Source organism: Tarenaya hassleriana, unplaced genomic scaffold (assembly GCF_000463585.1).
Source record: "Tarenaya hassleriana unplaced genomic scaffold, ASM46358v1 Cleome1, whole genome shotgun sequence".
Taxonomy (NCBI): Eukaryota; Viridiplantae; Streptophyta; class Magnoliopsida; order Brassicales; family Cleomaceae; genus Tarenaya; species Tarenaya hassleriana.
The window spans coordinates 5,648,096-5,673,035 of record NW_010960187.1 but is presented as its reverse complement, the minus strand read 5'-3'; the positions used below and the strand labels follow the sequence as shown (position 1 = coordinate 5,673,035).

Genomic DNA, 24,940 nt, shown 5'->3' with positions numbered 1-24,940 from the left:
TTAATATAATGCCATGATTCTCTGATAGTCTGAGCTCGGTTTTGTGTGACAGTCAGTGTTGGATTTGCCCAAAGCTTTGATCTTTTGTATAAGATGTAAAAGTTGAGAAATTGACCGGTCTTGGTTTGGCTAAACCGGATGTGGTTTAATTGGCCGGTTTAGGTATGATTTTTTTATTCTTCAAGAGTTCCGTGTCATGGGTGTATATATAACTTCCTCACAAGGAAATGTATAAAACTATGTTTGTAAATCTTTAGCTTTTTTTTTTTTTGCAATGGGATAGGCTCTCGCGGAAAGGACAGCCAAATAATTTAATGTGGAATAAGTTCTAACCAGTCAACTTGGACCGACATTCAGACTAATATTATATAATATGAAAATAAAATTCAACTTTTTTGCTTTTGTTAGACCAAAAAAAAGGTCTTTGAGTGGTATGGATTTTATCATTTTCCATTTTTTTTTTCACATCAACCCCTCAAGTCTTATTTTTTTATATATTTTGATAATGTTGCTAAGATTTTATTAGATAAAGAATTATATTTTGGATTAGAGAGGGTATTTTACAAAGTACAGAAATTCAAAGGCATTATTTAATTATTAATTATATATATATATATATATATATAGATGTGTGATGGGTGCGTGTATGCGTCTGTTGGCTTAGAAATGCAGAGATGACGGCTGCGTAAAACCCAGTCGAAACCTTGATTTCCCCCCTCCCTCCTCTACATACACCGATACACACGCTTATGCTGTTCATATTCCGGCGAGTGGCGTATACATACAGTCTTCGTCTTGGTTTTTGCCGCCCATGCTTTCTCTCAGGCCCTCGATCGCATGACCTCTCCACCGACGTTGCGGGCTGCGACGGCGGGTTTTTCGGCTTCCAATGACTCTTGGCCATTCTTCCGCTGGTTCTTGTACTAAAAAAAATAAACTCCATGTTCTTGCTTGTAAATTGAATGAATCTGATCTCCATAACTCTTGTCAAGGCACTGACTTTTTTACTCTCAAGCTTCTGTCTATAAGATTTGGTATTGGGAATGTTTGTGATACAATTATAAGAGATTTAATATAATGCCATGATTCTCTGATAGTCTGAGCTCGGTTTTGTGTGACAGTCAGTGTTGGATTTGCCCAAAGCTTTGATCTTTTGTATAAGATGTAAAAGTTGAGAAATTGACCGGTCTTGGTTTGGCTAAACCGGATGTGGTTTAATTGGCCGGTTTAGGTATGATTTTTTTATTCTTCAAGAGTTCCGTGTCATGGGTGTATATATAACTTCCTCACAAGGAAATGTATAAAACTATGTTTGTAAATCTTTAGCTTTTTTTTTTTTTGCAATGGGATAGGCTCTCGCGGAAAGGACAGCCAAATAATTTAATGTGGAATAAGTTCTAACCAGTCAACTTGGACCGACATTCAGACTAATATTATATAATATGAAAATAAAATTCAACTTTTTTGCTTTTGTTAGACCAAAAAAAAGGTCTTTGAGTGGTATGGATTTTATCATTTTCCATTTTTTTTTTCACATCAACCCCTCAAGTCTTATTTTTTTATATATTTTGATAATGTTGCTAAGATTTTATTAGATAAAGAATTATATTTTGGATTAGAGAGGGTATTTTACAAAGTACAGAAATTCAAAGGCATTATTTAATTATTAATTATATATATATATATATATATATAGATGTGTGATGGGTGCGTGTATGCGTCTGTTGGCTTAGAAATGCAGAGATGACGGCTGCGTAAAACCCAGTCGAAACCTTGATTTCCCCCCTCCCTCCTCTACATACACCGATACACACGCTTATGCTGTTCATATTCCGGCGAGTGGCGTATACATACAGTCTTCGTCTTGGTTTTTGCCGCCCATGCTTTCTCTCAGGCCCTCGATCGCATGACCTCTCCACCGACGTTGCGGGCTGCGACGGCGGGTTTTTCGGCTTCCAATGACTCTTGGCCATTCTTCCGCTGCCAATTCTTCCGTCTTCCATCGATCCCTCTCCGCCGTGGTAGCCGGAGCTGATCTCCATAAGCGGAAGCTCGACGATTTCGCCTCCTCCCCTGATTACGGCGATCAATTTCAAGATAGGATGAAGAAGCACGAGATCGAGGGCGGTTTCGCGTCGACGTATGGATTTCCCCGGGCCCGGCTCCTGCCGTTGGCGGAGGCGGCGGCGGCGGCGGCGGAGTGTTCTTCTTCTTGCGAGTCGTCGACTCGGGCTGAACTAGAGACCGAGTCGACTCGGTTGCAGTTCTTTGTGAGGATGATGTCGGTTGGGAAAACGATCGTGGTGCAGGCGGACAAGAACGACACCGTCGAGCATCTCCACCGGAGGATCGAGCTCATGACGGGGATTCCGATGATCGAGCAGCGGTTGATTTACCGTGGGAAGCAGCTACGGTACGAGCTGTCGCTGGGTGATTATGACATTGAGAAGGATGCGTTGCTCAATCTGGTCGGTCGGATGCGAAGCACGGAGCATCCCTTGGCTTGGCAAGTGATCGACGATATGATATCCAACGTTTGCAGGATGTGCAGAGGTGAACCACTCATGGAGGGTACTTCGTCCATCGAGGAGAAGTTAGCGGTGTTCTTTGCGATAATGCCGAGGGACAACAGTGACACAGCTGCTGGCTATTTGCGGATCTTCTTAGCCTCCTCAGCACCGGCTGCGCTGGTAATGCTGTATGCTTCTTCTATAGAAGTTAACAGCTTGTATGCCGAAAGCTCCATTGATCGTTTCCTGACTAGTTGTAGAAGCTTGCCCAAGTCATTTTACAGTCACTGTATACCGACGGTGTTAGAGTTTTGCAAATTGCTTAGGAAAGTTGCCCCTGACCAAAAGTTGTACGTGTCTTGCCGGAAAACCTTGGGTTCAATGCTGGAGTGGATAGAGGGTTTTAGTGGATTGAAGCATAAAAATGATGGTGAAGGGATAATTTTTGTTCAGGAGATTTTTCCGTTCATCAGAGAATTGGCTGATAAAATTATGAAAGACTTGGTCTGCAGTATGGATTCAGTCGGGAAGTCGGAGACTTTGTCTGGTGATGTTCGTGATTTGTCAACCTTCTTACTTCCCTTGAGGAGGGCCATCTTTTCCAGAGCTGGCTTCCTGGCGCCTATTACTTTACCTGTGCAGAAAAGAGGAAGTGACTATTCTGTATTGGAGCAGGAGATTGGGTATCTCCATGTGATATTCAAAAACTTGTTGAATGCAATGGAGAACTGTCTGGACAAAGTAGAACAATGGCTAGGTGATAAAAGAGTTCAAGATAGTAAAACTATGTCTGCATCTTGGTCCGATTATCTTGCCGTTTTGAAGGTAATCAATTCGATAACTAAATTCTATCAAAGTGCTAAAGAACAACTTTTGGGTGTTCTAAAGTCTAGGAAGGCTTCGGTCTGTGCCCTTATTACAAGCTTTGCAAAGAAAGCTGATGATCACCAATGGATTCTTGAGTACAAGGAAGTTACCAACTTTGAAGCTAGGAGGCATTTGATAATGATGATGTTTCCTGATTTGAAAGAAGACTTTGAGGAGCTGCATGAGATGCTCATTGACCGATCCCATTTGTTGGCAGAGTCATTTGAGTACATAGGGCGAGCAGACCCTGAGTCACTCCATGGTGGCCTGTTCATGGAATTCAAGAATGAAGAAGCTACAGGTCCTGGTGTTCTGCGAGAATGGTTCTTCTTGGTATGCCAGGCCATTTTTAATCCTGCAAATGCTCTCTTTGTTCCATCTTCTGAAGATCGTAGAAGGTTCTATCCAAATCCAGGTATGCTTGCCAATGGCTATGCTTCCTTGTCGTATTTTGGTGGCAGTGAATCGAATTCTGAGCTTGCCTGCATTTCCAGTATCCCCTTGTTGTATATCTGACTGTAGAATAGTTATATAGCATAGATTCTATTGTGCCTGGTATAGTAAGGTACTTTCATTTTGTGGTTGTGCGGGGTCATGGCAGTGTTTTGAATTGAGTCTTCTCATAATTTGTTTTTCTCCATTTGTTTACTTGAATTTGGGGTGTGTGCACGTGTGTGTAGATGGTGTAGTGAAAGTTTTGGAGCAGGATGTATCTGCAACGTTAGAAAGAAAGGATATTATATACCGGAAACACTCTGCTGACGATATGGAAATCTTTATTTTCTTGTATGTTGAAAATTTGACTTGCTCAACCATGTTGCATCGGTTCTTGTTCAATTTTCTGAGACGAAGCATATGTGGAGTCGAATTGTGTCGGAATTATTTTAATATCTCATTTTGCCATCGTTTAATATATGTGCGAAGTCTTCGTAGCAACGTCCCTGAATTATTTTGAGTTTCATTTCAAGATTAACCCAAAAAATTCTTTTAGCTAAGATAGGCCCAGACAATTCTTCCTTCTCTTTTGTTTAGAACCATTTGCCATCAGAAAAGCGAGAAACACATATAAGAATGTTGCATGTTTCCTCTTAGTGATAGTCTCATGATGGGGTTGACCATGTGATTGCAATTCAAGCAGAGTATCGACGTAAAGGTTTGTTGTGTATGCAGCATCCAGGGTGGACCCAATGCATCTTGAGTATTTTACCTTCTCTGGCCGGGTGATAGCTTTAGCTTTAATGCACAAAGTGCAAGTGGGCATACTTCTTGATCGTGTTTTCTTCATACAATTGGCTGGAATGCAAGTTTCCTTGGAAGATATCAAGGACGCTGATCCTGTTTTGTACAGAGGCTGCAAAGGTATACTAGAAATGGATCCTGAGGATGTTGATTCCGATATCTTGGGGCTAGCTTTTGCAACAGAAGTTGAGGAACTGGGAAGGAGAAATGTGGTGGAGCTCTGTCCCGGTGGGAAATCCATTGCTGTGAACAGCAAGAACAGACACCAATATGTTGAACTTCTTATAAAGCATCACTTCGTCACATCTATCTCGGAACAAGTATCACACTTTTCTCGGGGTTTTAACGACATCCTTTCAGATCCCAAATCACAGAGATCCTTCTTCAAGGGTATAGATCTTGAAGATCTCGATTGGATGCTTCGGGGCCAAGAAAATGGCATCAATGTAGATGATTGGAAGGCACACACTGAGTACAACGGATTCAAGGACACTGACAGCCAAATCGTCGGGTTCTGGAGGGTAAGTACATTCTTGCTGAATTCTGTGGATAAGTTGTGATGTAGGGATATTTTTTCTTGATATGTTTTTGCCCGCCAAACTGATGCTCTGTTTGGTTCCCGAATCGACTTTTGAACTTATGTGACAGCAGTATCAGGGTGTTGGCGGGGGTATCCGACATGCTCTAACCCATTTCACCCTGAATGTTGTTGAGACATACAGAATGAATAATTTAGTTTGATCAAATTTTAAGATGTTCTAGAATAAGATATATTGGTTGGATTATATGTGTGGTCGATTGACATGACGGTCAGTTTTGGGTCTGCTGTAGTAGCTCTGTTATTACAGTGGTTAATTTTGGAATGAATGCACAGTATATAATACATAATGATCTCTTAAGTTTTGCTGGTTATACATGTTTATGTCAAGATTCAGTCCTTTCTGTGGGATAATATAAATTGAAAAGGGGGAAAAGAAAACTATTGCAGATTGTGGAGGGAATGACGGAGGGTGAGAAGAAGACACTGCTATTCTTCTGGACATCAATCAAGTTTCTACCGGTGGAAGGCTTTGCGGGATTATCATCGAAGCTTCAAATCCACAAGCTGTACGAAACTGGAAACCGACTTCCGTTGTCTCACACATGCTTTTACCGCATCTGTATTCCTGTTTACTCATCACTCGAGATCATGGAGCAACGTCTCAGATTCATCACCCAAGATCATGTCAGCTCCAGCTTCGGCATCTGGTGAATACCAAAGTAACTCTCTCTCTTCCCCTGTCTCCTAGAAGCTCTCTCTCTCTCTCTCATCTCCTGTATCCTTCCATATGTTTCGGATAAGAAAAGAAAAAGGAGCAGCTTAGTTCAGTTGTTTCTCCGGTTAGAAAGTAGATTTTTGGTGCGCGTGTGGCTGTACAGTTTCTTAGTTGGGGGGTTAATGTATGAGGATCGCTCAAGTTCATATGCCGAAATGAACATGGAGGAGAAAGAAGGAGAAGGAGGAGGAGGAGGAGGAGGAGGAGGAGAAGAATTCACTGTGTAGGGGCATATGATTGGTTAGTGTAAACCATGAAAGCTAAGAACGGGACAGGTTGTGGATACCATCTAACTGAAACGTCCCATTTGCATTTGCATTTGCTTGTACAGTCTCTTGTGGCCAAAACATAATGTGTCTGTAAGTAAAAAGGATTTGTGGATCAAATGATGCAATGACATGACAGTGAAATAACCCCTCCACCCCCCCCCCCTTTTAAATAAAAAAATGAATTATATCTGTTTTCACTTGGATCTTCTCCTCTGCAGTGCAGGTGTAGGATGGAGACATACATATAGTAGAAATATACAGAATGATATAATCAAATGAACTATAAATATATGAAAGTTTCAAAGTAAAAGTAAATTAGAGATTACATAACATATTTATAATTCTCTCTAAATTTCTATTTTCCAGATTTGATAAGATCTTTATGACATGTTCATATATCTCAATACATATAATTACACTATCGTTGCAGGCCCCCAAGTGATCCGCACAAAAACCAAATCAAGAATGAACTAAACCGAAACCATATGATATTTGGTACATGAGTTTCTGGAGAAAAGCACATAAAGCATCCAGCTATCGAATATTCTGACTTGAGAAGCTTAGGTAATATATCAGATTTCGTGTAGAGGTTTCTACAAACTCGAGACATTTTCGTAACATGACAGAAGAAGCAGATGGTGAAATTCAAGTGAAGGCAAGTAGAGACAGAAGATGAAGAATATTCTCATGTTCCAAGTTACCATGTTCAGCGAACGAGTTTTCTCAACACGCATTCTGCACGCTGCTCGAATCTAGGGAGAGCCCACTCGTGCTGAATTATGTCGAGGCCGTCCTTCTCTGCGCTCAGGCTCTGCTCAACGGTCACATGCATTAAAACAGAATTAGGGTTTTGCACCAAATTCAGGAATGACAACAGCTGAGAAAAACCTCAAACGAAAAGGTTAATAGAAAAAACTTTGAACTTTATACTTCAATCCCATGGTAGAATTTCGTCAAACTTTTAGCAGCATTTGGTGAATTGGAGGTCTATATCTACTGATTTGAACTTCTTTTCGAAATTTCAAGAAATTGGAAAAACCTAATACTTGCGAAAAACAGTTATCAACAAGTGAGTTCACAGCGCCAAATACTTGCGAAAAAATTATAAAAAAAAATCTGCAGTAGAGGAATTCCAAGACACCAAACATGTAGCCAAAGTTCCAGTAGAAAGGGACAAACACAAAGAGACTAATAAAAATGACAGCATAGAGCAGTTTCTTTCAAGTGCGTTCTATTACAGAAACATCGAAGAAATGTTTCTCGATATAATTTATGGCTTAGTACTATGTCAAAGGAACATGATTGATGATGGACAGATAAACATACAATGAATGGAAAAGGAAAACGTCAAATGATTCCAAAAATGTTTTTGATTACCTTTGAAGGATCGAACCCAAATCCACCCATTTGCATCATCCGTTGAGTGTCGTCGATTGCTGTATAAGGAACACACATTATAATGACCACCTAAAACCCAAGAAGAAATTGGAAAGACCTAAAAGAAACTTTTTATGAATGTGCTGCATACTTGAACGTGTTGAGATTATATTTTTTTGGAAAGTTACATATGAGAACTAACCATTTTCATCTCCCAAAATGAGACTGAATAAACCTCTCAATCCAAACAAGTTGAGGAAGTACCTGAAACGTGGAAGAACACAGCTCATGATACTAAAAATGGAGAGTTACTCAAAAGAAACCTGATAACCATATGGAAAAAAACCCGAGAGATATTGACATGGTTAACATACCATGAACGACTGCTCACATAGCTGACATCGACAGTGCTCAAGTCGATGCCATTCTGTAACATTGACCTGAACCTCTGAGTCAGTGGGAATGGTATTTTGGCTGTGAGATTAGAAGGACAAAAATGAGGAAGTTTCAGATGCTATGGCATCATAAAATCACAGACTTCTGGGGAAAATAGGAGATGGTAAAACACACAAAATCCATGGAATGTGAAACAAATTCATATCTGCTGACTTGAAAGTGAAAAATAATAACACGGAACAACAATTTTAAAGGACACATACCTGCAACAAATCCAGAGAAGAAGAAGTTGACCCAGGCAAAAGTGAGCGTCTGGCAGATGGTAAATACATCAGTGTCCTAATTCACTAAAAATATAAAGATAGATGAATACTTTCCATATCGTCTACCTGCGGGATGATCATCGAAAGGTTTTTCTTCATCATGTCCATGGCCATATTAGGATCTGAAAACATCTGGGCTTGTGCATTCTGAGCTTGGTCCTTAGGAACATGCAGTAAACCATTCTCCTGCAATACATAACGTACGTATTTCTCAATTCCTTATCCAACATGCACAGACTATAGAGCCGAAGACCAGAAGAGCCGATAACAATCCTCGCATAATGAAATTGTTTCCTCGATCAAAACAAGGTCATAAGAAAAAAAACGAACTTCCTTACGGAGACACTTAAAGCATTACTGGTGTCGTTCTTCCAGACTTCCAGTTGGTCACGGATAATAGAACAATAATTTTGGTACGTGGTAGATAACTGAATCGGCATGAAAAATTCCCATTCTCATAACCTTTCTAAGCATAAATGATCGACACTAACAAGTAAGCGTCTAAAGTATTGGCTGCTTATAGACGTTTCTGTAAAGAATGGGATGTTGTAACCAATCCCAGAACCAATTATGCACTGGAATGCCTTTCATCTTCTTCTAAAACTTATATTTTTGGGTAAAGCTCATTCATTTGAGGAAATAAACAAGACTTTGGAAAACAGAGATCTTCAAGTACCGCTGAATTTAACAGATCAGAGGGCTTGAAGCTCAGAGGAATCAAACTACACGATGAGGCAAATCTACTTCACAAGCGAATTACGTTATACTAATGATGAAAAGCAAGAAAATTCCTAATCAGAATCAGGAAAACACGAAAGTGCAAATCTAGAACACAGACGTCGTTGCTGAAGTAGAATCTCCGAGCTCGGAAAGATTTGGGAGGTATAAAATTGGCACCAGCCTTCAGGTTCCGAGCCCTAACAATAACCTGCCTGGGAAATCACATACGAAAATAAAGAAACGCATCAAATCGAAAACACAGAAACAGACAAAACTCTACGCGTGCCGATCGGGAAGAGACTAACCCTTCTTTGACAATCTTAGGATCTGGAGGCTGAGAAGAGCGCATGAGCTTGGCGACAAAGTAGCGGAGAATACCGATGAGGACCATGACGACGGAGAGAGGGATGAGAACCCAATCTCTAATCGCTGTGTCTAGAACCAGATCCTCCGCCATTGATGAAGCTCGCTTCTACTTCGAACTCTCACCCTAGGGTTCGAACTACCGTCTTCGCCTGCTTCTCCTCTCTGCTCGATCCGCTGAAGGAAACACGACCTCGAGTATGAGTTTCCGATGAAGAAGATTGCGCCCTTTTTTTTTTCTTTTTTTTTTGCCGATCACCGATTCACTGGTTCCGAATCCTCTTATCCAGCCAGAGGGTCCGAATCTTGGAACAGGCAAAATCTATTTCTCTCATTTGGTCTCACAATTTCAAACGGGCCGTAGTTACAGAAACTGAGCCGACAATTTAAACATGCATGGATCCATTACAGACATCCTTTAAGCAAACTTTTTCGATTAAATAAATAAATTTCGGGTAATTATTATTATTATTTATAAGCCATACGATTATTGACAATAGGTATGGACAGTCATACAGATGAAATGAACAAATTCGGGTGGTTTACTATGATTTGTATGACAATTCGATATGAAAATTTGGATAACTTTAATTGGACTGTACCTCTAGTGAATAAAATTCATTCCAAATGGTGAACCGATGTATTTTTGAGATTTGATTAAAATAAAAAAAAGTATAAAAATCATATAGTTCCAACGCTTTCGGATAGAATCTGTAGAGACCAAAATAATCTTATATTCTTTACTTGAGATGTGTGTTTTTTTTTTTTGCTTTGTCTTGACAAACTAAAACTCCATTGATTCGTTTCTTCATCGCAGTTGCTTGTTTTTTATATAAATCACTCTTTATATCCTCAAAAACATTTTTAATAACTATTTGCAAATAGATTTAAATAAAGCATATCAAATTAGCAATGGCAACTATAAGGGTTTCGTCCATTAGAAATCCGTTTTCTTCTACAATTTGTAGAAATATATATCGATATAAATCATTTCGCGGTTCCACAAAGAGTTTTTGTTCGCTACCATATCTCGGAAATGGGTCTATTCGACAAAGTTTTCGGGTGGGAAGACAGCTCTCATGTTGTAAAACGTTCAAACGCCGTTTGAATGCGAAAAAGACAGATTCCGAAGATGACGAGGAAGAAGATGAAGATGAATCAAAGGCAGTGGAAACAGTTTTACAATTGTACACAGATATCAAGAACAAGAACATGAAAGGAGTTGCTGAAGTCATTGGGGATGAATGCAATTGCTTCTGCAATTTCTTATCCACTTTCCGGTCGTTGCATGGCAAGAAGGTAATACATATATATATATATATATACACACCCATAATCATATCCTTACTGTATAACATTATTATCATCATATGACATCTGATATAATATTGTGAGAACTTGAAACATTAGAAGAAGAGTTATTCTTACATAGCATCTTCTACTGAAATCATCCAATATAGGTATAGTTAGTAGGGTAATTTTTTTTGCACCGGAAAGGGCATAACGGTAATTTTGTGGTGTAGCAAGTATTGGCATTCTTCTACTGGTTGATGAAGATATTGGGGGAGAACACAAAGCTCGTGGTCAAACCCTCCTCCAAGAACGGCTTGACCGTCGGCGTCCACTGGCGACTCGGTTTGTCCCTCCTCTCTCCTTCCGGTTAACTCTTAACCGATAAAACATTTCAAATCGAAACAAAGTACCAATCTCGGTACAGGTTGGTACTTCCATAACACAGGTTCGGTTTGGTTACCGGTGTACCGGTTGGATGCCAATCACCAACCACTCGGGTACAACTACACCAAATCGGTACCAAATCAAACCAGATGCTATGGGAATTGTCATGACAGGTTCTTGTGTGATCCGCAGAATGGGAGAAGCCGAACATTCCTCTGGGGAAAGGGTTCAGCTTCCACATCTGCCATGTCTATCAGGGGAAGCTACTGATAAAGTCGGTTAACCATTAAGTTATCACCCACGATTTTGTTTACAAGTTTGTGATGATGACAAAAGATTTAATACCCATATAATCAAATCCAGGAATCTAGAGATGTTCATGGAGCCAATCTTTCACATGGAACCTATAAGACTTGTAAGCATGATCCATCATAACTTAAGTTTTTGACATCATATGATCAAAACAGTTAGATTGTCCTGATTCTGTTTGTTTTCCCTCTCTGTTGCAGAAAGCCATAGCTTTTGCGGTGAGCATGGCAGAGAAGATGAGCACTTACATGAGACCTGGAGAGAACACAAGAAAACAAGCCATGACCCTCCTTTTGCTTTCTCTGGTTCTGCTCACAGTAGCCATAGTCTACTTCACACGACCGAGGTTCTGCTGAATGCAAAATCACTAACCAAAAACAAAAAAAAGTCTGAAACAACGGGTGAAGCCCGGGAGAACTTATCGGTAGGCTGCTAAATATTCCATATCTAATGTTATAGCTTAGAAGCAACAGCGAAACCATAAATTGAACATGGTTCTACACATCGAAGGGCAAAAGGCATAAATACAAAATATCCTCGCGGTTTGCCCATGAGCTACATTTCCCGACTAAACAGGAGCCAGAGATATCCAGGGTATTGTAAATACGATATTCACCCTAACCATGTCGATACACAACCAGCTAAACAGATAACACGAAGGAAGATTAAAGAAACATAAGCAAGTTAAGCAAAAAAAAGGTTTCTTCCTATCAGAGTTCTAGTCGCACCTGCAAGAAAATCAAGATATAGAAGTCAGTTGTAATATTAGTATATATATATACACATATAGTGTGTGTTCTGGAAATAAACATGACTTACACTACTACTAATTAAAGTCAGCCCATCTGATATCACGACCGCTTGTACATATGACGCCTCAGCATCTCATTTATCCCCACAGCTGAAATGCTTTCACATCCAAGAAGATCCCTAAGCTTTTCATCACACTGGATTGCCATTGGATTCGAGGGATCCTGAATACAGTTGAACAAAAAAATAAAATATAAAGAAAAAAGATATTGCTTAATTACCAGATGCTTCTTAGAAAGCACTGGCGTTTTGGTTTTCTTATTTCACAGCTAATTAGATAGATAGGTCATCAACCATGCTTCTAGGACACTTAAATTTGACATCTACTCTCAATGATTGTCTTATTGAAGGAAGGCAACAAAATAAGCTTTCTGCACCACCAACCGAACAGAGTATGGAAGCGTACGGCAAGCAGAAACCGAACAGAGTATGTGCAAGCCCGCAAGAACCGTAGATAAAAAAGAACTCACCTCCAAGTGATTGAGTTTTATGTGTTCCCAAACACGCTTCATAACTTCTGTTTCCACCATCTCTGTCTCACCTGTTGCAAAGAACTTAGCAAGGGACTCAGATAGTACAATAGTTGAACTGACAGCCTCTGTGGTTTCTTCAGTCTTAGACTCGACATCCACTTTTACCCGTTTGGCTTGACCAGTTTCCTCTGCCAAAGATATTCAATAGTCAGCAAGCATAATGGAACTATAACCAAGGCCACTAGCAGTTAAGCAAGAACCTGTTTCACCATAAAAATGGAAACTTTACTTGTCGGGTCAAGCGGGAGAATATGTTTTGCGAGCAGCTTATTCATTTTAAACATGTCAGTGCAATCTGTCTCGAAAACAACTCGCAGTGCGTCGTCACATATGATCTTCCGCTTGTTACTCGGATCTTGGAGGTTGTTCTTCCTTATATAAGCCCATAATTGCTTCACAATCTGGAATCAAAAGCCGAAAACAGCAGTTTTCTCAGAATCTACTCCAATACATATCACGTCAACCATTTCAAGAACAGTGAGTTAAGGAAGCTAGCTAAGTGACCTCAGTCCTTGGAAGATAATATAGCATGTGTCATTGTCATGGTTATTAATCATGCATGTTTCTGCAGCTGGCAAATGTAATGGGCCGTTTCCAATGGCTGACTTGCCCAAGAGAGGTAACCTCGTCTTGGAGGTTTCTGTTCCGCTTGTTCTTCATTTGACAGCTTCCTTGAAATTGATTTGCCTTTCGGGTTCCCCAACTATGGCCTGAAGTTCAGGAGACACCCCACAGACTTTATTAAGACCCCCGGGACCACCCTTTCTCTTGGATCCAGCTGGAGCACTGTAATGAAGAACATTGGGAAGACAAACCCAGGTGATGGACTTTGCATTGAATGCAGTAAACTTCCATTAAAATACACACGTTTGGAGATATTGCTTGACAATTTGGGCAAAAGAACAGATAATTTACAAAAAAAGAAAAAAGAACCACATTTTCAAAGCGCACTGATTCAGTACTACTGAAGTGAGAAATTACCACAGAAATCGAATGGTTTACATTTATACGTTCAAGATATTCTGTAAACTACATGTATCCCTAAAACCAAGTAAGCATAATTTAACCTAGAAAAATGTTATTGCTGCAGCAAATCGCTAAATACGAACGTTGTACCCTAATTGACGAAATTGAACCCTAAAAAATTTGCACAACGGACCTTTCTTTCGGGGCCTTAACTTGATCAACAGAGACAGCAGCGTTCACGCCTTGAGTAGCCCGCAACTGCGGCTGCTGCGAAGGCGGAATCTGCGGGACAGGCACCGGATAAGGCTGTTGGAAATTGAGGTCATAGGAGTGGTGGGGAGGCTGAAGGCCAAAATGGGAAGGGAATTGATGGGGCTGATTATCATGATGGTATTGCGAAGGGTGGTGGAGGGCGAAGTGGGATTTTGCAGGCACATTGACGGCGGACTGCGGCGGAGGAGGAGACGGTTGCACGGCGGAGGCGGTTGCGTCGGCGGCGGAGGGGTGAGCGCCGAGGAGGAGGTTGATCTGGTCGCGAATGAACCCTGTCTTCTCCGATAGGTCTAACCCTAGCTTGGCCTCGAGCTGTTGAACGACGCCGTGAAAGGACGTGAGCGAATTCGGGTCGGATTGACGGAGAAGGGTCTCGACCCCTTTCGCTATTTCCTGGTCCGACACCATTGGCGATGAGAATTCAAAGCTTGATATAGCTCACGGCACCAAGGAAAAAAAATAAAAATAAAATCCAAAAAAAAAAAGAAATACCCCACAGAAGAAATCTCTCTCTCTAAACTCTTCTTCCTCTCTCTACCCTTGTTTGTTTCTTTCTCTCTCTTCTTCGTCTTCTCTGTCTTTCTCTTTCTCTCTCTCTTTATAACTCTTGGAATGACGAAAATGCCCTCCACGGTTGGTTTGATTTATTGGCTAAATGTAAAGGTCTAATTTACCCTCCTAATTCACAACATCTGGCACAGTACGGGTGAGGGTAGTGTTGTCATTCTGTCTTTTCAGTTTCACTCCCTGTCCTTATCCCAACTTTAGATAATATATTGACGAATATACCCTCAATGATTGTGAGTTTTTTTCGCTTGGTAAGTCAGGCTGGGGATAAAGGTGGAATTTAACAAACAAATATGGATCGTGGGGTCCGTATTTTATCGGATTAAAGAGAGAACGGGCGATTTCCAATTATAGCGCAATTAATATTCTTAGTTTTAATGTAAAGTAATATATAATCATGAAATTTCAGCCTCATTTCAGAATATGGTTAGAAAAGGAATTCAGATACTAATCTCGTATAAAAATATAATTAAACAAATAATTCTCCACTAATCATCTTAAGATTTCGATTATTTTCTATAACAAAAATCCCCATATGTGAATTTGATAGTTACTTCCATAAAAAAACAATATAAAACAATCTAATCGATATATTATGATTTGTTATTGAAGCCATTAAATAACAGCAAATGGAGTATATGGTTCTAACTAATACATAATGGGGCCCAAAGAATCAAAATTCATAAAAACGATGAAAAAATATGAAGCCCAATAAGAAGAAAAAGGCCCAGTCTTTAATGGGTCAGTGTTAACTGGTGATCCTCAATTCTTTACACAAAAGGATAATTTCCAAGCCCATCTGATAAGTAGAGTTCAATGTCAATCAGTATTTCAATTCAACCCTTAAGCTGCTAAGCATGCATATATATCACTGTTCATGATTTGGTATGTATCGGTTTAGATTCGGTTTACGGCCGGTTAACTATTATTCGATTTGGTTTTTTGTTTCCCTTCATTCGCGTTTTTTTTTTCAGTCGCTTCTCTTCTTCTTCTTCTTCTTCTTCTTCTTCTTCTTCTTCTTCTTCTCTCTCTCTATAACTGAGGTCGCGAATAGGTACTGTATCTACTCTGTGTATGCGCATCTATTCTGTGTATGTGCAGACATACATACATCGTGTTCCCAGATTTCCATGCGAAAATGCATGAGTTCTCCTTTGTTTTCCGCGCCTTACTTGTCGTAGATTTGGCCTCCAAGATGATTCCGTAAGACCTTTGTTATGTTTGAATTTTCGTGCTTGTTCGTTGTTCTGTGTGGTTCCTGTTTATTATTCGCCTCTGATTTTTCTTCTGGATTTTCGTTAGTTGTTTTTCCCTGTGGTGTATTTCCCAGAGAATTGTATAGAAATTCACAGAGCTTCAGGTATTGTTCTAAACATATTGACACTAGGTGAAAGAGGAACTAAGATCACCAACGAAGGAAAGCCCTGGAATCATGCAGAAGGAGAATTCTGCTGATGCTCCATCAGCTCCTACTGCTCGCCTTCGGCACCGGAAGCGACAGAGTGATGTATGTTTCCTGCAATTCGGATTTCCAGATTAATCCAAATCATGGTTGATTCCTATGCATTCATGTTGTTATCGCCTTAGTTCAGTTGCATTCCGGTATTAGGAAGTTGTTGTCATGCCAAATTGGCTGTATTCCATTTAAACTTGGTGTCGTAGTTATTCATGGAAAAATTTACTCTTCATATGATTGATTTGTATCCGTGTTGATTCGATGTACAATTCTGAAATTGGGTTTTAGGTTGTTCCGGAGACGGGCAAACCAGATGGAAGGGATTTACTTGTCGATGATCGTAATAAATACAAGTCATTTCTCGTTCGAACACATTCCATTGTCTGGATGATCGGTGGTTTTGCTCTAATTGTCTATATGGGCCATCTGTATATTACAGCCATGGTTGTTATCCAAATATTCATGGCACGTGAACTTTTCGATTTGCTAAGGAGGACTCATGAAGATAGGCAACTCCCCGGGTTTCGGTTATTGAATCGGTAATGACATTTGCCTACTTCTTCTCAGCTCTTCGTTTTCCTTTTTTTTTTCTGCTGATGCTGTTGAAAACTCTCCAAGAATAAACTGGTTTGAAAGGTTTCGAACACTTTTTCCTCCTCTTTTGAATTTTGTACGTGTTGCTTTGAGTAAAATTAGTGCATTAATCGGGCTTCATCTATGGTTGCGACGAAGATGTTAGTCACAGGATAAAAGTGGGATGGATAAAATGGAGACAAGCAACGGGGTTCTTTGCGATCTTAAGGTTCCTTTACGGTTGAAAGGGAAATTCTACCGTACCGCCATAAGATCCCATGTATGGTAGCGAATGTTGGGCGGCGAAAGGATAACATATGTCTAAAATGAGTATGACCGAGATGAGGATGTTGAGAAGGATGTGCGGATACACAAGGATGGACAGAATTAGGAATGAAACTATTAGAGAGAAAATAGGTGTAATAGGTATAGAAGAGAAGTTAAGAGAGAGACGTTTAAGATGGTTTGAACATGTACAACATAGGCCGATGGATGCGCCGGTTAGAAAAGTGGTGAGTATAGGAATGAGGGTGAAGAGAAAGGGAAGGGGTAGACCTAAGCTTACTTGGGAACGTGTAACTAGGAACGACTGGAATTGTTACAAATTCCGAAAGAGCTAACGCAAAACCGAAATGAGTGGAAACGACGAATCCATGCGGTCGACCCCAAATAAACTTGGGACTAAGGCGATGTTGATGTTGATATGTTGAACCGGGCTTCATCTATGCTCCATTCTATGCAGGCACTTCTTTTTCGCTGCAATGCTTTTTGTATATGGTCGAATACTTAGTCAGTGGCTAGTCCTTTATCATGATGAGCGATGTCTTTTTCCAGTGATTTTTCTCATATTTAAGTCACTTTTGATGCGGATTACAGGCTTTGTGTGGTTTATTCTGACACTGAAAAAGAAGATGTACAAATATCAGTTTGGTCAATATGCGTGGACGCATATGATCTTAATTATGGTATTTACTCAGTCATCATTCACCGTTGCGAACATCTTCGAAGGAATCTTCTGGTAATCCATTTTGGAACATATGTTTCCTGGTGCTTTGAACATGTCTTAACATATGTTCCCTGATTCATTTTGAATCTGATTTTCCTACATTGCCTTGGCATTTGATCATGACAGAGCTACATCTTATGCTTTGTTGAATCATTAATTGTTATATTTCTAACTCTATTTTTCTATTGCCACCAATTTTCGGTGCAGGTTTCTTCATCCTGCAACGCTTATCGTTATCAATGACATCTTTGCATATATTTTTGGTTTCTTCTTCGGGAGAACACCTCTGACCAAGTTATCGCCAAAGAAAACATGGGAGGGATTCATTGGGGCATCTGTAACCACAATGATCTCTGCATTCCTTGTAAGCTTGCTTCCTTGGGTATTAGGTATAGGCTCATATCTATTAAGTAATATATTCAAGTATCATGATTGTTTACAAATTTCAGAGGATTTAACCCAAAATCGGAATGAATGGAAGAAAAGAATTCCTGCAGTCGACTCCAAATAAACTTGGGATTGAGGCGTTGTTGTTGTTGTATTCAAGTATCATGATTTTCATGTCTGGTTATTAGAGCTAAATTTATGCCTCTGGTCTGACTATCTAGGTTGATGTCATGAATTTTGGCTGTGGACTTGTTATTTAGAAATTATTGCCAGCGTGATGTATCTGATGTGTCTGTCTTGCCCTCAATCAACTATATTTATTTTACTTGGGTTTATGGCTAATATAGCATGTGTCATTGTCATGGTTATTAATCATGCATGTTTCTGCAGCTTGCAAATGTAATGGGCCGTTTCCAATGGCTGACTTGCCCAAGAGAGGTAACCTCGTCTTGGAGGTTTCTGTTCCGCTTGTTCTTCATTTGACAGCTTCCTTGAAATTGATTTGCCTTTTGTTCGTGGACTGTTATAAATGAAGGATCTATCAACTGGTTGGCACCATTGTGATCCTGTCCAGTGTTCAAGCTTGAGACCCACACTTTACCGGGATGGATTTCGAAATGGGTAAGACTAATCTGAACGGTAGAAAAGTGTTGTTGATTGTCGATCTTTGTAACATCTTAACCGAGCAAATTCAAAATGCTACTCGAACTTTTTCCTTTTTCCGTGGAAAAAGGTTTCTATTTTGCCAGTTCAGTGGCATGCTTTGTGTCTTGGCTTGTTCGCCTCTATAATAGCACCTTTTGGAGGCTTCTTCGCCAGTGTTTTTTCAGAGAGCTTTCAAAATCAAGGTTTACCTCAGAGATGCTTCATATAAACCCCCTAATCCCTACAACTTTGCGCATTTATCTTTATGCGTTTAAGCTTTTGCTTTTTCATTTCCAACATTCAGGACTTTGGTGATAGTATTCCTGGACACGGTGGAATCACAGATAGAATGGATTGCCAGGTATACACACACACACACACATATATATATATATATATATATATATATATATATATATATATATATATATATATATATCGGTTGAAAAAGAAGTGCAAATGACTTGAATCAAAATATTCTTTACTAATTCTAAGGACGCATGCTTTTATTGTGTCTGATATGGTCGTGTTTTTATACTTTGGTCTCAGATGGTGATGGCTGTTTTTGCATATATCTACCATCAGTCCTTCGTTGTACCCCAAAGCTTACCTGTGGAGAAGATCCTTGACCAGGTAAATTCATAATGGCATCATACGCCATAATTCTTGTTCCTTTTTACTATCAACCTATCAATTAGCTGCATCCTCATCATTTGATATTTTGCAAGAAACAAAAAATCTGAAACCTCTTTAAATATTGATTATCCAGTACAGCACCCTGATCACTTCATGAAAATTTAGGAAATCTTACAAAATTACAGATCATCACAAGCCTGGCACTGGAGGAGCAACAAACTCTGTTCATGAAGCTCGGACAAATGTTGCAGGAAAGGTTGTGAAGTGTGTTTCTGGTTGGTTTGGTTAAGCTGAGTGGACTATACGCATTATGCACATACTTTGTATAGTGTTCTCATATCAAGCAAGTAGTCTTTATATCCATGTAATTAGTATACTCCTTTGAAACTTTGATGGTTGTTTTATGTGATTTGATGGTTTCAAATCTAATGAAGAAAATTTTCTCCTAATCTTTAGCAAGTATTTAGGGTTCAAAACAAATCGAGGAGAATTTTGATGAATGGAATCAAAGCTTTAGACCTGAAATCAACAGAATCAGAAACAGAAAACAGAATGCCTGAAGAATGGAAAACTTTTATGGTACACATTCTCCTCGAAATCAAAAGGGTTGGTCAAATAACTAAGAAAAAGAACAGCTTTCAGGCTTCAGCAAGTAACCACTCTCTATCAGAAGAGCCACAAAAGAAAAAAAAAATCTAGAGTCTGTATTGAACTTCAGTGTTTCACCTGCCAAAAAAAAGAACTATGTTTTGCCTTTGGCCATCTTCTCCTCATTGGGATTTTGGCTTCTGGATCTTGACATAAGGAAGAACTCCCAGAAAGTATTTCACTTTCGGGCTCCACCCTCGTTGCTGGGCACGACAGAACATCAGGAATGTGTTTGCAAAGTAAGAATTGAAACCCATGAAGACATGCCACAGAGCATGTCCCTGAGGGTTGACAGGCCACTGAGATATCGTCTTGCAGAAAACACGGTCACAGAACCAGCAGATACTCCCCATGAGAAGAGTAAACACGTACCACTTTGCAAGGCGTTTGGCTGCAATATCGTCGGTGTAAATGTAGTATTTGTACATCCGAGGAATGCAGAGGAGGCAGAGGATGACGTAGTGGACCTTGAAGCCGATGCCAAACCGGACAAAGGCATGGACTATGGCAAATGCAGCGCCGTAGAGGAAGAGAAAAGTGGGCATAGTGCTTCGGTAATGCCAATCTGGTGAGTAAAGGATGTACATGTACAGAAGTATCTCCCAAACCATGGGTGTCTCATCACTTTGCTGTTGCCTGCTTGGAGACAAGAGACAAGGATCATAACCCGGTTTCTAAAGATACAAAAAGCGGATAAAATTCTGGGTTTTCTCGAAAGACTTTGATACTTCGAACCAAGATGCATACAGGTCGATCTGGCAACTATTTCATGCATACTACCATTCCCATAACTTCAAAAACTCCCAAGGTATAAAGTCGGGAATTCTACACGTTCCAGTAGTTATGATTGCAAAGTACTCCAACCCAATATTCGGATAAACAGTGACAGAATAGTAGCGGCGCATTTTGAACTTACACATGTTGCAAAGTGGCATGGTAGAGCATGCTGCCAATAGCAAGTATCAGATTGGATATATGAAGGATGCTAAACCTCTTCTCGAACCGTTGCCTTAATGCATTGAAAAGACCGATAAAAGCAAAAAGAACTCCGGGAACATTGGATATAGTGTTAAAGAACTCTGCAATATATGACGAGTATGCGTAGTTCTTCTCACAACACTCGATGGTAGAGGTCACAGGTCCCCAAAAGCTTGAAATGCCATCGTCCATTATACCCTCTTGATATATATATCGTGTACGAATATACTTTTGCAGTAGCCCGTCAAACTCGAGAATCACAAAAGTTGTGGAGGTTTCAAACCACGATCCTGCAGGAAACATAAACATACTTTCAGCACATCAAATTTCATCCCAAAAGGAAAAAAAAAAGGAAACTTTGATGGAACCCAACAACATGCAGACCAGAAATAATACACATTAGCTTCACCAAGAACTTCTCTCTCAAGATTCTAACAGAGATGAAAAGGACAATCTAAGGAACAACTATAAACCACAGGAAGTAGGAATACTAATGACAAAACCGAAACCGACATGCCAACAAAACCAAATAAGGTTTTTGAAAGATCTCGTGATAAATATGCGAACAGAATCGAGCCCAATAACAGATCAAATTGAGGACAGCAAAACCAGAATCAAACAAATAGCAACAAATTACAGTCGAATTCGTTCAAATGATCACATTGATCCATCGCCGACTACAACAGATGTGCTGCTCCGATCAAATACGAGAATTCAAAGAAACCAACTTTCGGAGCAATACCCAAATCACCGAAAATTCCAGAAACGAAAATGTTCCAGTCAAACAAGCAATGCCTCCTCTCCTCAGGGAAGAGCAACAGGATCCAAGCAAACTAAACAGATCCCACCCATCAAAAGCATTAATCTCGATCCACCCTTTTCCCGAAATTCACTAATCACGACGTATCAGAAACGAAAAACAAACGATCGAGGACAAGTAAACAACGCCATTCCAAAACGAGAACAAACCGTTTTCAAGCGAGACAAGGGAGAGATCTCCTTTGTCCCAGCGTCTTCTTACCGATTAAAACCCAGAGCTCAGATGAATCCAGCCGTGGCGGATCGGCGGTTTCTTCCTGTGGGGCGTCTACGTGCGTGTGTATTAACAAAACTGGGAACAGATCGTCTTCGGGAAGGAATTAAGAGTGAGCCGAAGATGACCTTTTTTTTCTTTTTCCGTAGAAGTTTTTTTCTCTCTCTCTCTCTCCCGGCCTTTTCTTTTTTCTTCTTATTTTGGTTTGTTCATTGGGTGGCAAGGGTATTTTAGACCTTTCGTGTTGTCGGAATCCTGGATTAATGTATACAACTTGGACCGCCGACATGATCTTGAACGTGGCATCTCCTTTATATTTATTTACAATATGCAGAAAAAATGAAAAATCACATGAAAACCCCAATATTTAAAGAATTTTGATAAAGTGTGTGGATACAAATATTTAAAAAAATTAACAACTTCAGCATTGAGATTTATATAGAATCATCATCATCCTAGGGATGGATGACAAATATACACACCCCTTATTTAATGACACATTGTTTTCATTAAAAAAAAAGAGTTTCAATGTATAGAAAAAGTTTTGTTTGGGTATTAACTATTATCTTGAAACATGCATAGATACATTCTTTTTTTTTTGTTTTATTTGTCAAAGAAATAAATTTTGGAATATTATTTTGTCCCAATCACTTCATTCCAAATACGCCCAACAACAATACATTTTAAGCCTATTTCCATTTTATTAATTAAAACCGAACTTATTCAAAGAAAAAAAATTAAACCCAATTCCAATTAAATAACAAAAATCAACAATATGAGTCCTCTGGGTCAGCCAGAGTCTTTGCTCGGGCGAGAAGTTATAGAATAACTCGGTGTATTTTAGACCCAAGTGAGTCCTCCATTAGAAAACCAACACGTGTCGGTAAACCTCCGATTGAGCAAGAGTCTTCCCTCTGATGAACTAATAAAAATGGCTTTCGCGTCAGAACAGCAAGATCTGGAGAAAGAGAGCGAGGAGAGTGTTTCTTTTTTGTACGGGGAGGGCAAGACGAACAATTTTCCTTTTTGAAAAAATCTCTACTTCCACAAAAATTTCCTAATCTGGAAAAATAGGACAGATTTTGTTCGGAAATCGGATTGGGTTTGGATTCGGATTGAGGAGTAAATCGTTGACTCCGGGTAGGAGATGGAGGGAGTTGGGGCCAGACTCGGGCGATCGTCGACCAGGTACGGACCAGCGACGGTGTTCACGGGTCCGGTGAGGAAGTGGAAGAAGAAGTGGGTCCACGTCTCTCCTTCCAACAAGAAGGACACCAGCTCCGCCACCGCCGTTAATGGTGGTTCGGCAGCCGACGGTAGCAATGGGCCGCATTTGTTGCTGTACAAGTGGGCTCCCTTGTTTCAGAGCAGCAACGGTAACGGCGGTGGTAGTGGTAAGAGCGAGAGTAATTCTCCGAGCGACGACTCGGGGACGGCGGCGGAGGAAGAGCCTCCGAGGCGGAAATTTAAATATGTTCCGGTGGGTTTTGTCGATTTTGGTACGGAATTTATATTTTTACGGCTTCCGTTGGGGATTCGATTGCTTGGTTGATTTTGATGAGTGGTTTAGGGTTTTCTCTTTCATAATAGAATTGAAAAGGATAAGTTTTGAGCTCTGAGAAGGTCCTATCGAAGGACTGCGTGTGGTGGGTATGTGCTTAGCATGGATTTGCCACTGAATTCTTAGGATATACTGTGGATTAGGGTTTTCAATGGTGGAGATACATGGGAATGTTTTGCAGGTGTTCGTTCGTGGTAAATGAGGGCAACAACTAGCTACATTTGTTCCTAATATCACCAATGTTCAGAAATTCGATTCATCAGTGGATGAAGAAGAAGGTTCATAGATTTTCTAGTAAATTTAGGGTTCTGCAAGTTTTGAGTTTATGGAGTTGGTGATTGGCTTTGATGGAGGAAGAAAGTGGAGAACTTTATTGCAATTTGCAGCTTGAAATATTTATGAATCTTCTTTGATTAAAGATGTGTAAAATTCAATCCTTATTTCCACGCACCGCAAAAGTATCTTGAAGCTAGGGAACTGAAGAACATGACATCTCTTTTTTTTCTTTCAACACATGAAGAACATGTGTGTGTACGTGTGTGTTTTTTCCTGATTACAGACTTTGTGAATCCAATTTCACTAGCAGTCGATTTTGAATGATGCAGATTGCCGTGCTAGAGGAGCAGAAGAGGGACACCACGGAAATTGAGGATGAGGACAAGGTTGAGGAGGATGCCAAGCCAAGTGATAATGATGCAGCAGATTCAAAGGAAAAGAATGGTGGTCTGGATGAAAAACCAGACATAAATGATGTTCCAGTTGAAGATAATAAACAGGTAAAAGAAATTGGCATTTAGTTCAATCTTTCCCACTTCTTCACTTGACTCTAGGCTTCATTTATACTGGTTGCTTACATTTGATAATCAATGGCTGATCTGGAAATTGCAAATAGATGTTTCAGATGAAAACTTTCTGGACTTCTAATGAAAATGTAAATGATGTTTCACTGTCTAGGAGGAGGATTATAAAAGTTGATCCTTTGATTCTGTGCAATTAACTTCCTTGAACAATCCTATATGGTTGGTTCTGTCTGCTTGCCTGTTTAAAGGGAATGCGTGTCTTTTCAGGCACTCAAATGAACTGGGTTTCATAACTTAGGTTGTTATGCTGATTGCATAGAGGAAGACACTGAACCTTTTCTCTCTTTTTTTTTTTGTTCTGGCAGGAGGATGGCAAAATGGTAAGGCAAGATCTGAACAAGAGCAGTATTGATTTAAGCCTAAACTTAAATGCCCACGACGGAGATTCTGAAAACGATCAGACAGCAGACATATTGGTAGAAGGGTGATGAACGAGAAGGCCAGGTCGGTCCGGGCATTACAGTTAAGTGTAAAACCAGGTTGAATGTCTTCGGTTATAATGTCTTAGGAACAAACAAAAGGCAAGAAAGAAAGCTACCGTAGAGATGACCAGCATCCACAGGAGAAATGTATCTTTGTTTCCTCAATTCAAGAAACATTTCATTACATTAACTATGCATTGTTATTTTACTGATACATTGG

General features: G+C 39.9%; 7 protein-coding genes across 7 annotated transcripts; 4 read left to right on the top strand and 3 right to left on the bottom strand.

Annotated features, from left to right (window-relative positions):
- The first annotated feature begins 1,723 nt into the window (after positions 1–1,723).
- LOC104813609 (E3 ubiquitin-protein ligase UPL5-like) lies at positions 1,724–6,351 on the top strand. Its single transcript, XM_010541279.1, has 3 exons — positions 1,724–3,792; positions 4,548–5,137; positions 5,605–6,351. Exons 1-3 carry the CDS (start codon positions 1,959–1,961, stop codon positions 5,866–5,868), a joined length of 2,688 nt encoding a protein of 895 aa, XP_010539581.1. The 5' UTR covers positions 1,724–1,958; the 3' UTR covers positions 5,869–6,351.
- A 300-nt stretch (positions 6,352–6,651) lies between these two features.
- Positions 6,652–9,676, bottom strand: LOC104813601 (ER membrane protein complex subunit 3-like). The gene is made up of 8 exons (XM_010541267.2): positions 9,323–9,676; positions 9,136–9,229; positions 8,364–8,483; positions 8,238–8,286; positions 7,953–8,052; positions 7,781–7,842; positions 7,579–7,637; positions 6,652–7,012 (listed from the first exon to the last, which is right to left on the bottom strand). Exons 1-8 carry the CDS (start codon positions 9,472–9,474, stop codon positions 6,908–6,910), a joined length of 741 nt encoding a protein of 246 aa, XP_010539569.1. The 5' UTR covers positions 9,475–9,676; the 3' UTR covers positions 6,652–6,907.
- A 595-nt stretch (positions 9,677–10,271) lies between these two features.
- Positions 10,272–12,019, top strand: LOC104813576. Its single transcript, XM_010541224.1, has 5 exons — positions 10,272–10,679; positions 10,904–11,015; positions 11,250–11,331; positions 11,421–11,472; positions 11,567–12,019. Exons 1-5 carry the CDS (start codon positions 10,293–10,295, stop codon positions 11,720–11,722), a joined length of 789 nt encoding a protein of 262 aa, XP_010539526.1. The 5' UTR covers positions 10,272–10,292; the 3' UTR covers positions 11,723–12,019.
- On the bottom strand, positions 11,848–14,472 carry LOC104813595. Its single transcript, XM_010541254.1, has 7 exons — positions 13,869–14,472; positions 13,401–13,495; positions 13,214–13,230; positions 12,939–13,110; positions 12,647–12,837; positions 12,186–12,340; positions 11,848–12,094 (listed from the first exon to the last, which is right to left on the bottom strand). The coding sequence occupies exons 1-6, from the start codon at positions 14,354–14,356 to the stop codon at positions 12,218–12,220; spliced, it is 1,086 nt and encodes a 361-aa protein (XP_010539556.1). The 5' UTR covers positions 14,357–14,472; the 3' UTR covers positions 11,848–12,094; positions 12,186–12,217.
- A 1,035-nt stretch (positions 14,473–15,507) lies between these two features.
- On the top strand, positions 15,508–19,667 carry LOC104813567 (phosphatidate cytidylyltransferase 2). The gene is given in 13 exon segments (XM_019203602.1): positions 15,508–15,718; positions 15,903–16,022; positions 16,260–16,510; positions 17,287–17,562; positions 17,758–17,914; positions 18,328–18,375; positions 18,473–18,503; positions 18,506–18,558; positions 18,656–18,757; positions 18,759–18,785; positions 18,887–18,943; positions 19,132–19,215; positions 19,404–19,667. Coding segments are annotated over 12 exon segments (1,239 nt in total). The 5' UTR covers positions 15,508–15,718; positions 15,903–15,947; the 3' UTR covers positions 19,482–19,667.
- An 88-nt stretch (positions 19,668–19,755) lies between these two features.
- LOC104813560 (alkaline ceramidase 3-like) lies at positions 19,756–22,049 on the bottom strand. Its single transcript, XM_010541198.1, has 3 exons — positions 21,866–22,049; positions 20,783–21,134; positions 19,756–20,502 (listed from the first exon to the last, which is right to left on the bottom strand). Exons 2-3 carry the CDS (start codon positions 21,034–21,036, stop codon positions 19,989–19,991), a joined length of 768 nt encoding a protein of 255 aa, XP_010539500.1. The 5' UTR covers positions 21,037–21,134; positions 21,866–22,049; the 3' UTR covers positions 19,756–19,988.
- Positions 22,050–22,825: 776 nt separating this feature from the next.
- Positions 22,826–24,934, top strand: LOC104813516. Its single transcript, XM_010541126.1, has 3 exons — positions 22,826–23,357; positions 24,044–24,214; positions 24,604–24,934. Exons 1-3 carry the CDS (start codon positions 23,025–23,027, stop codon positions 24,724–24,726), a joined length of 627 nt encoding a protein of 208 aa, XP_010539428.1. The 5' UTR covers positions 22,826–23,024; the 3' UTR covers positions 24,727–24,934.
- Positions 24,935–24,940: the final 6 nt, after the last annotated feature.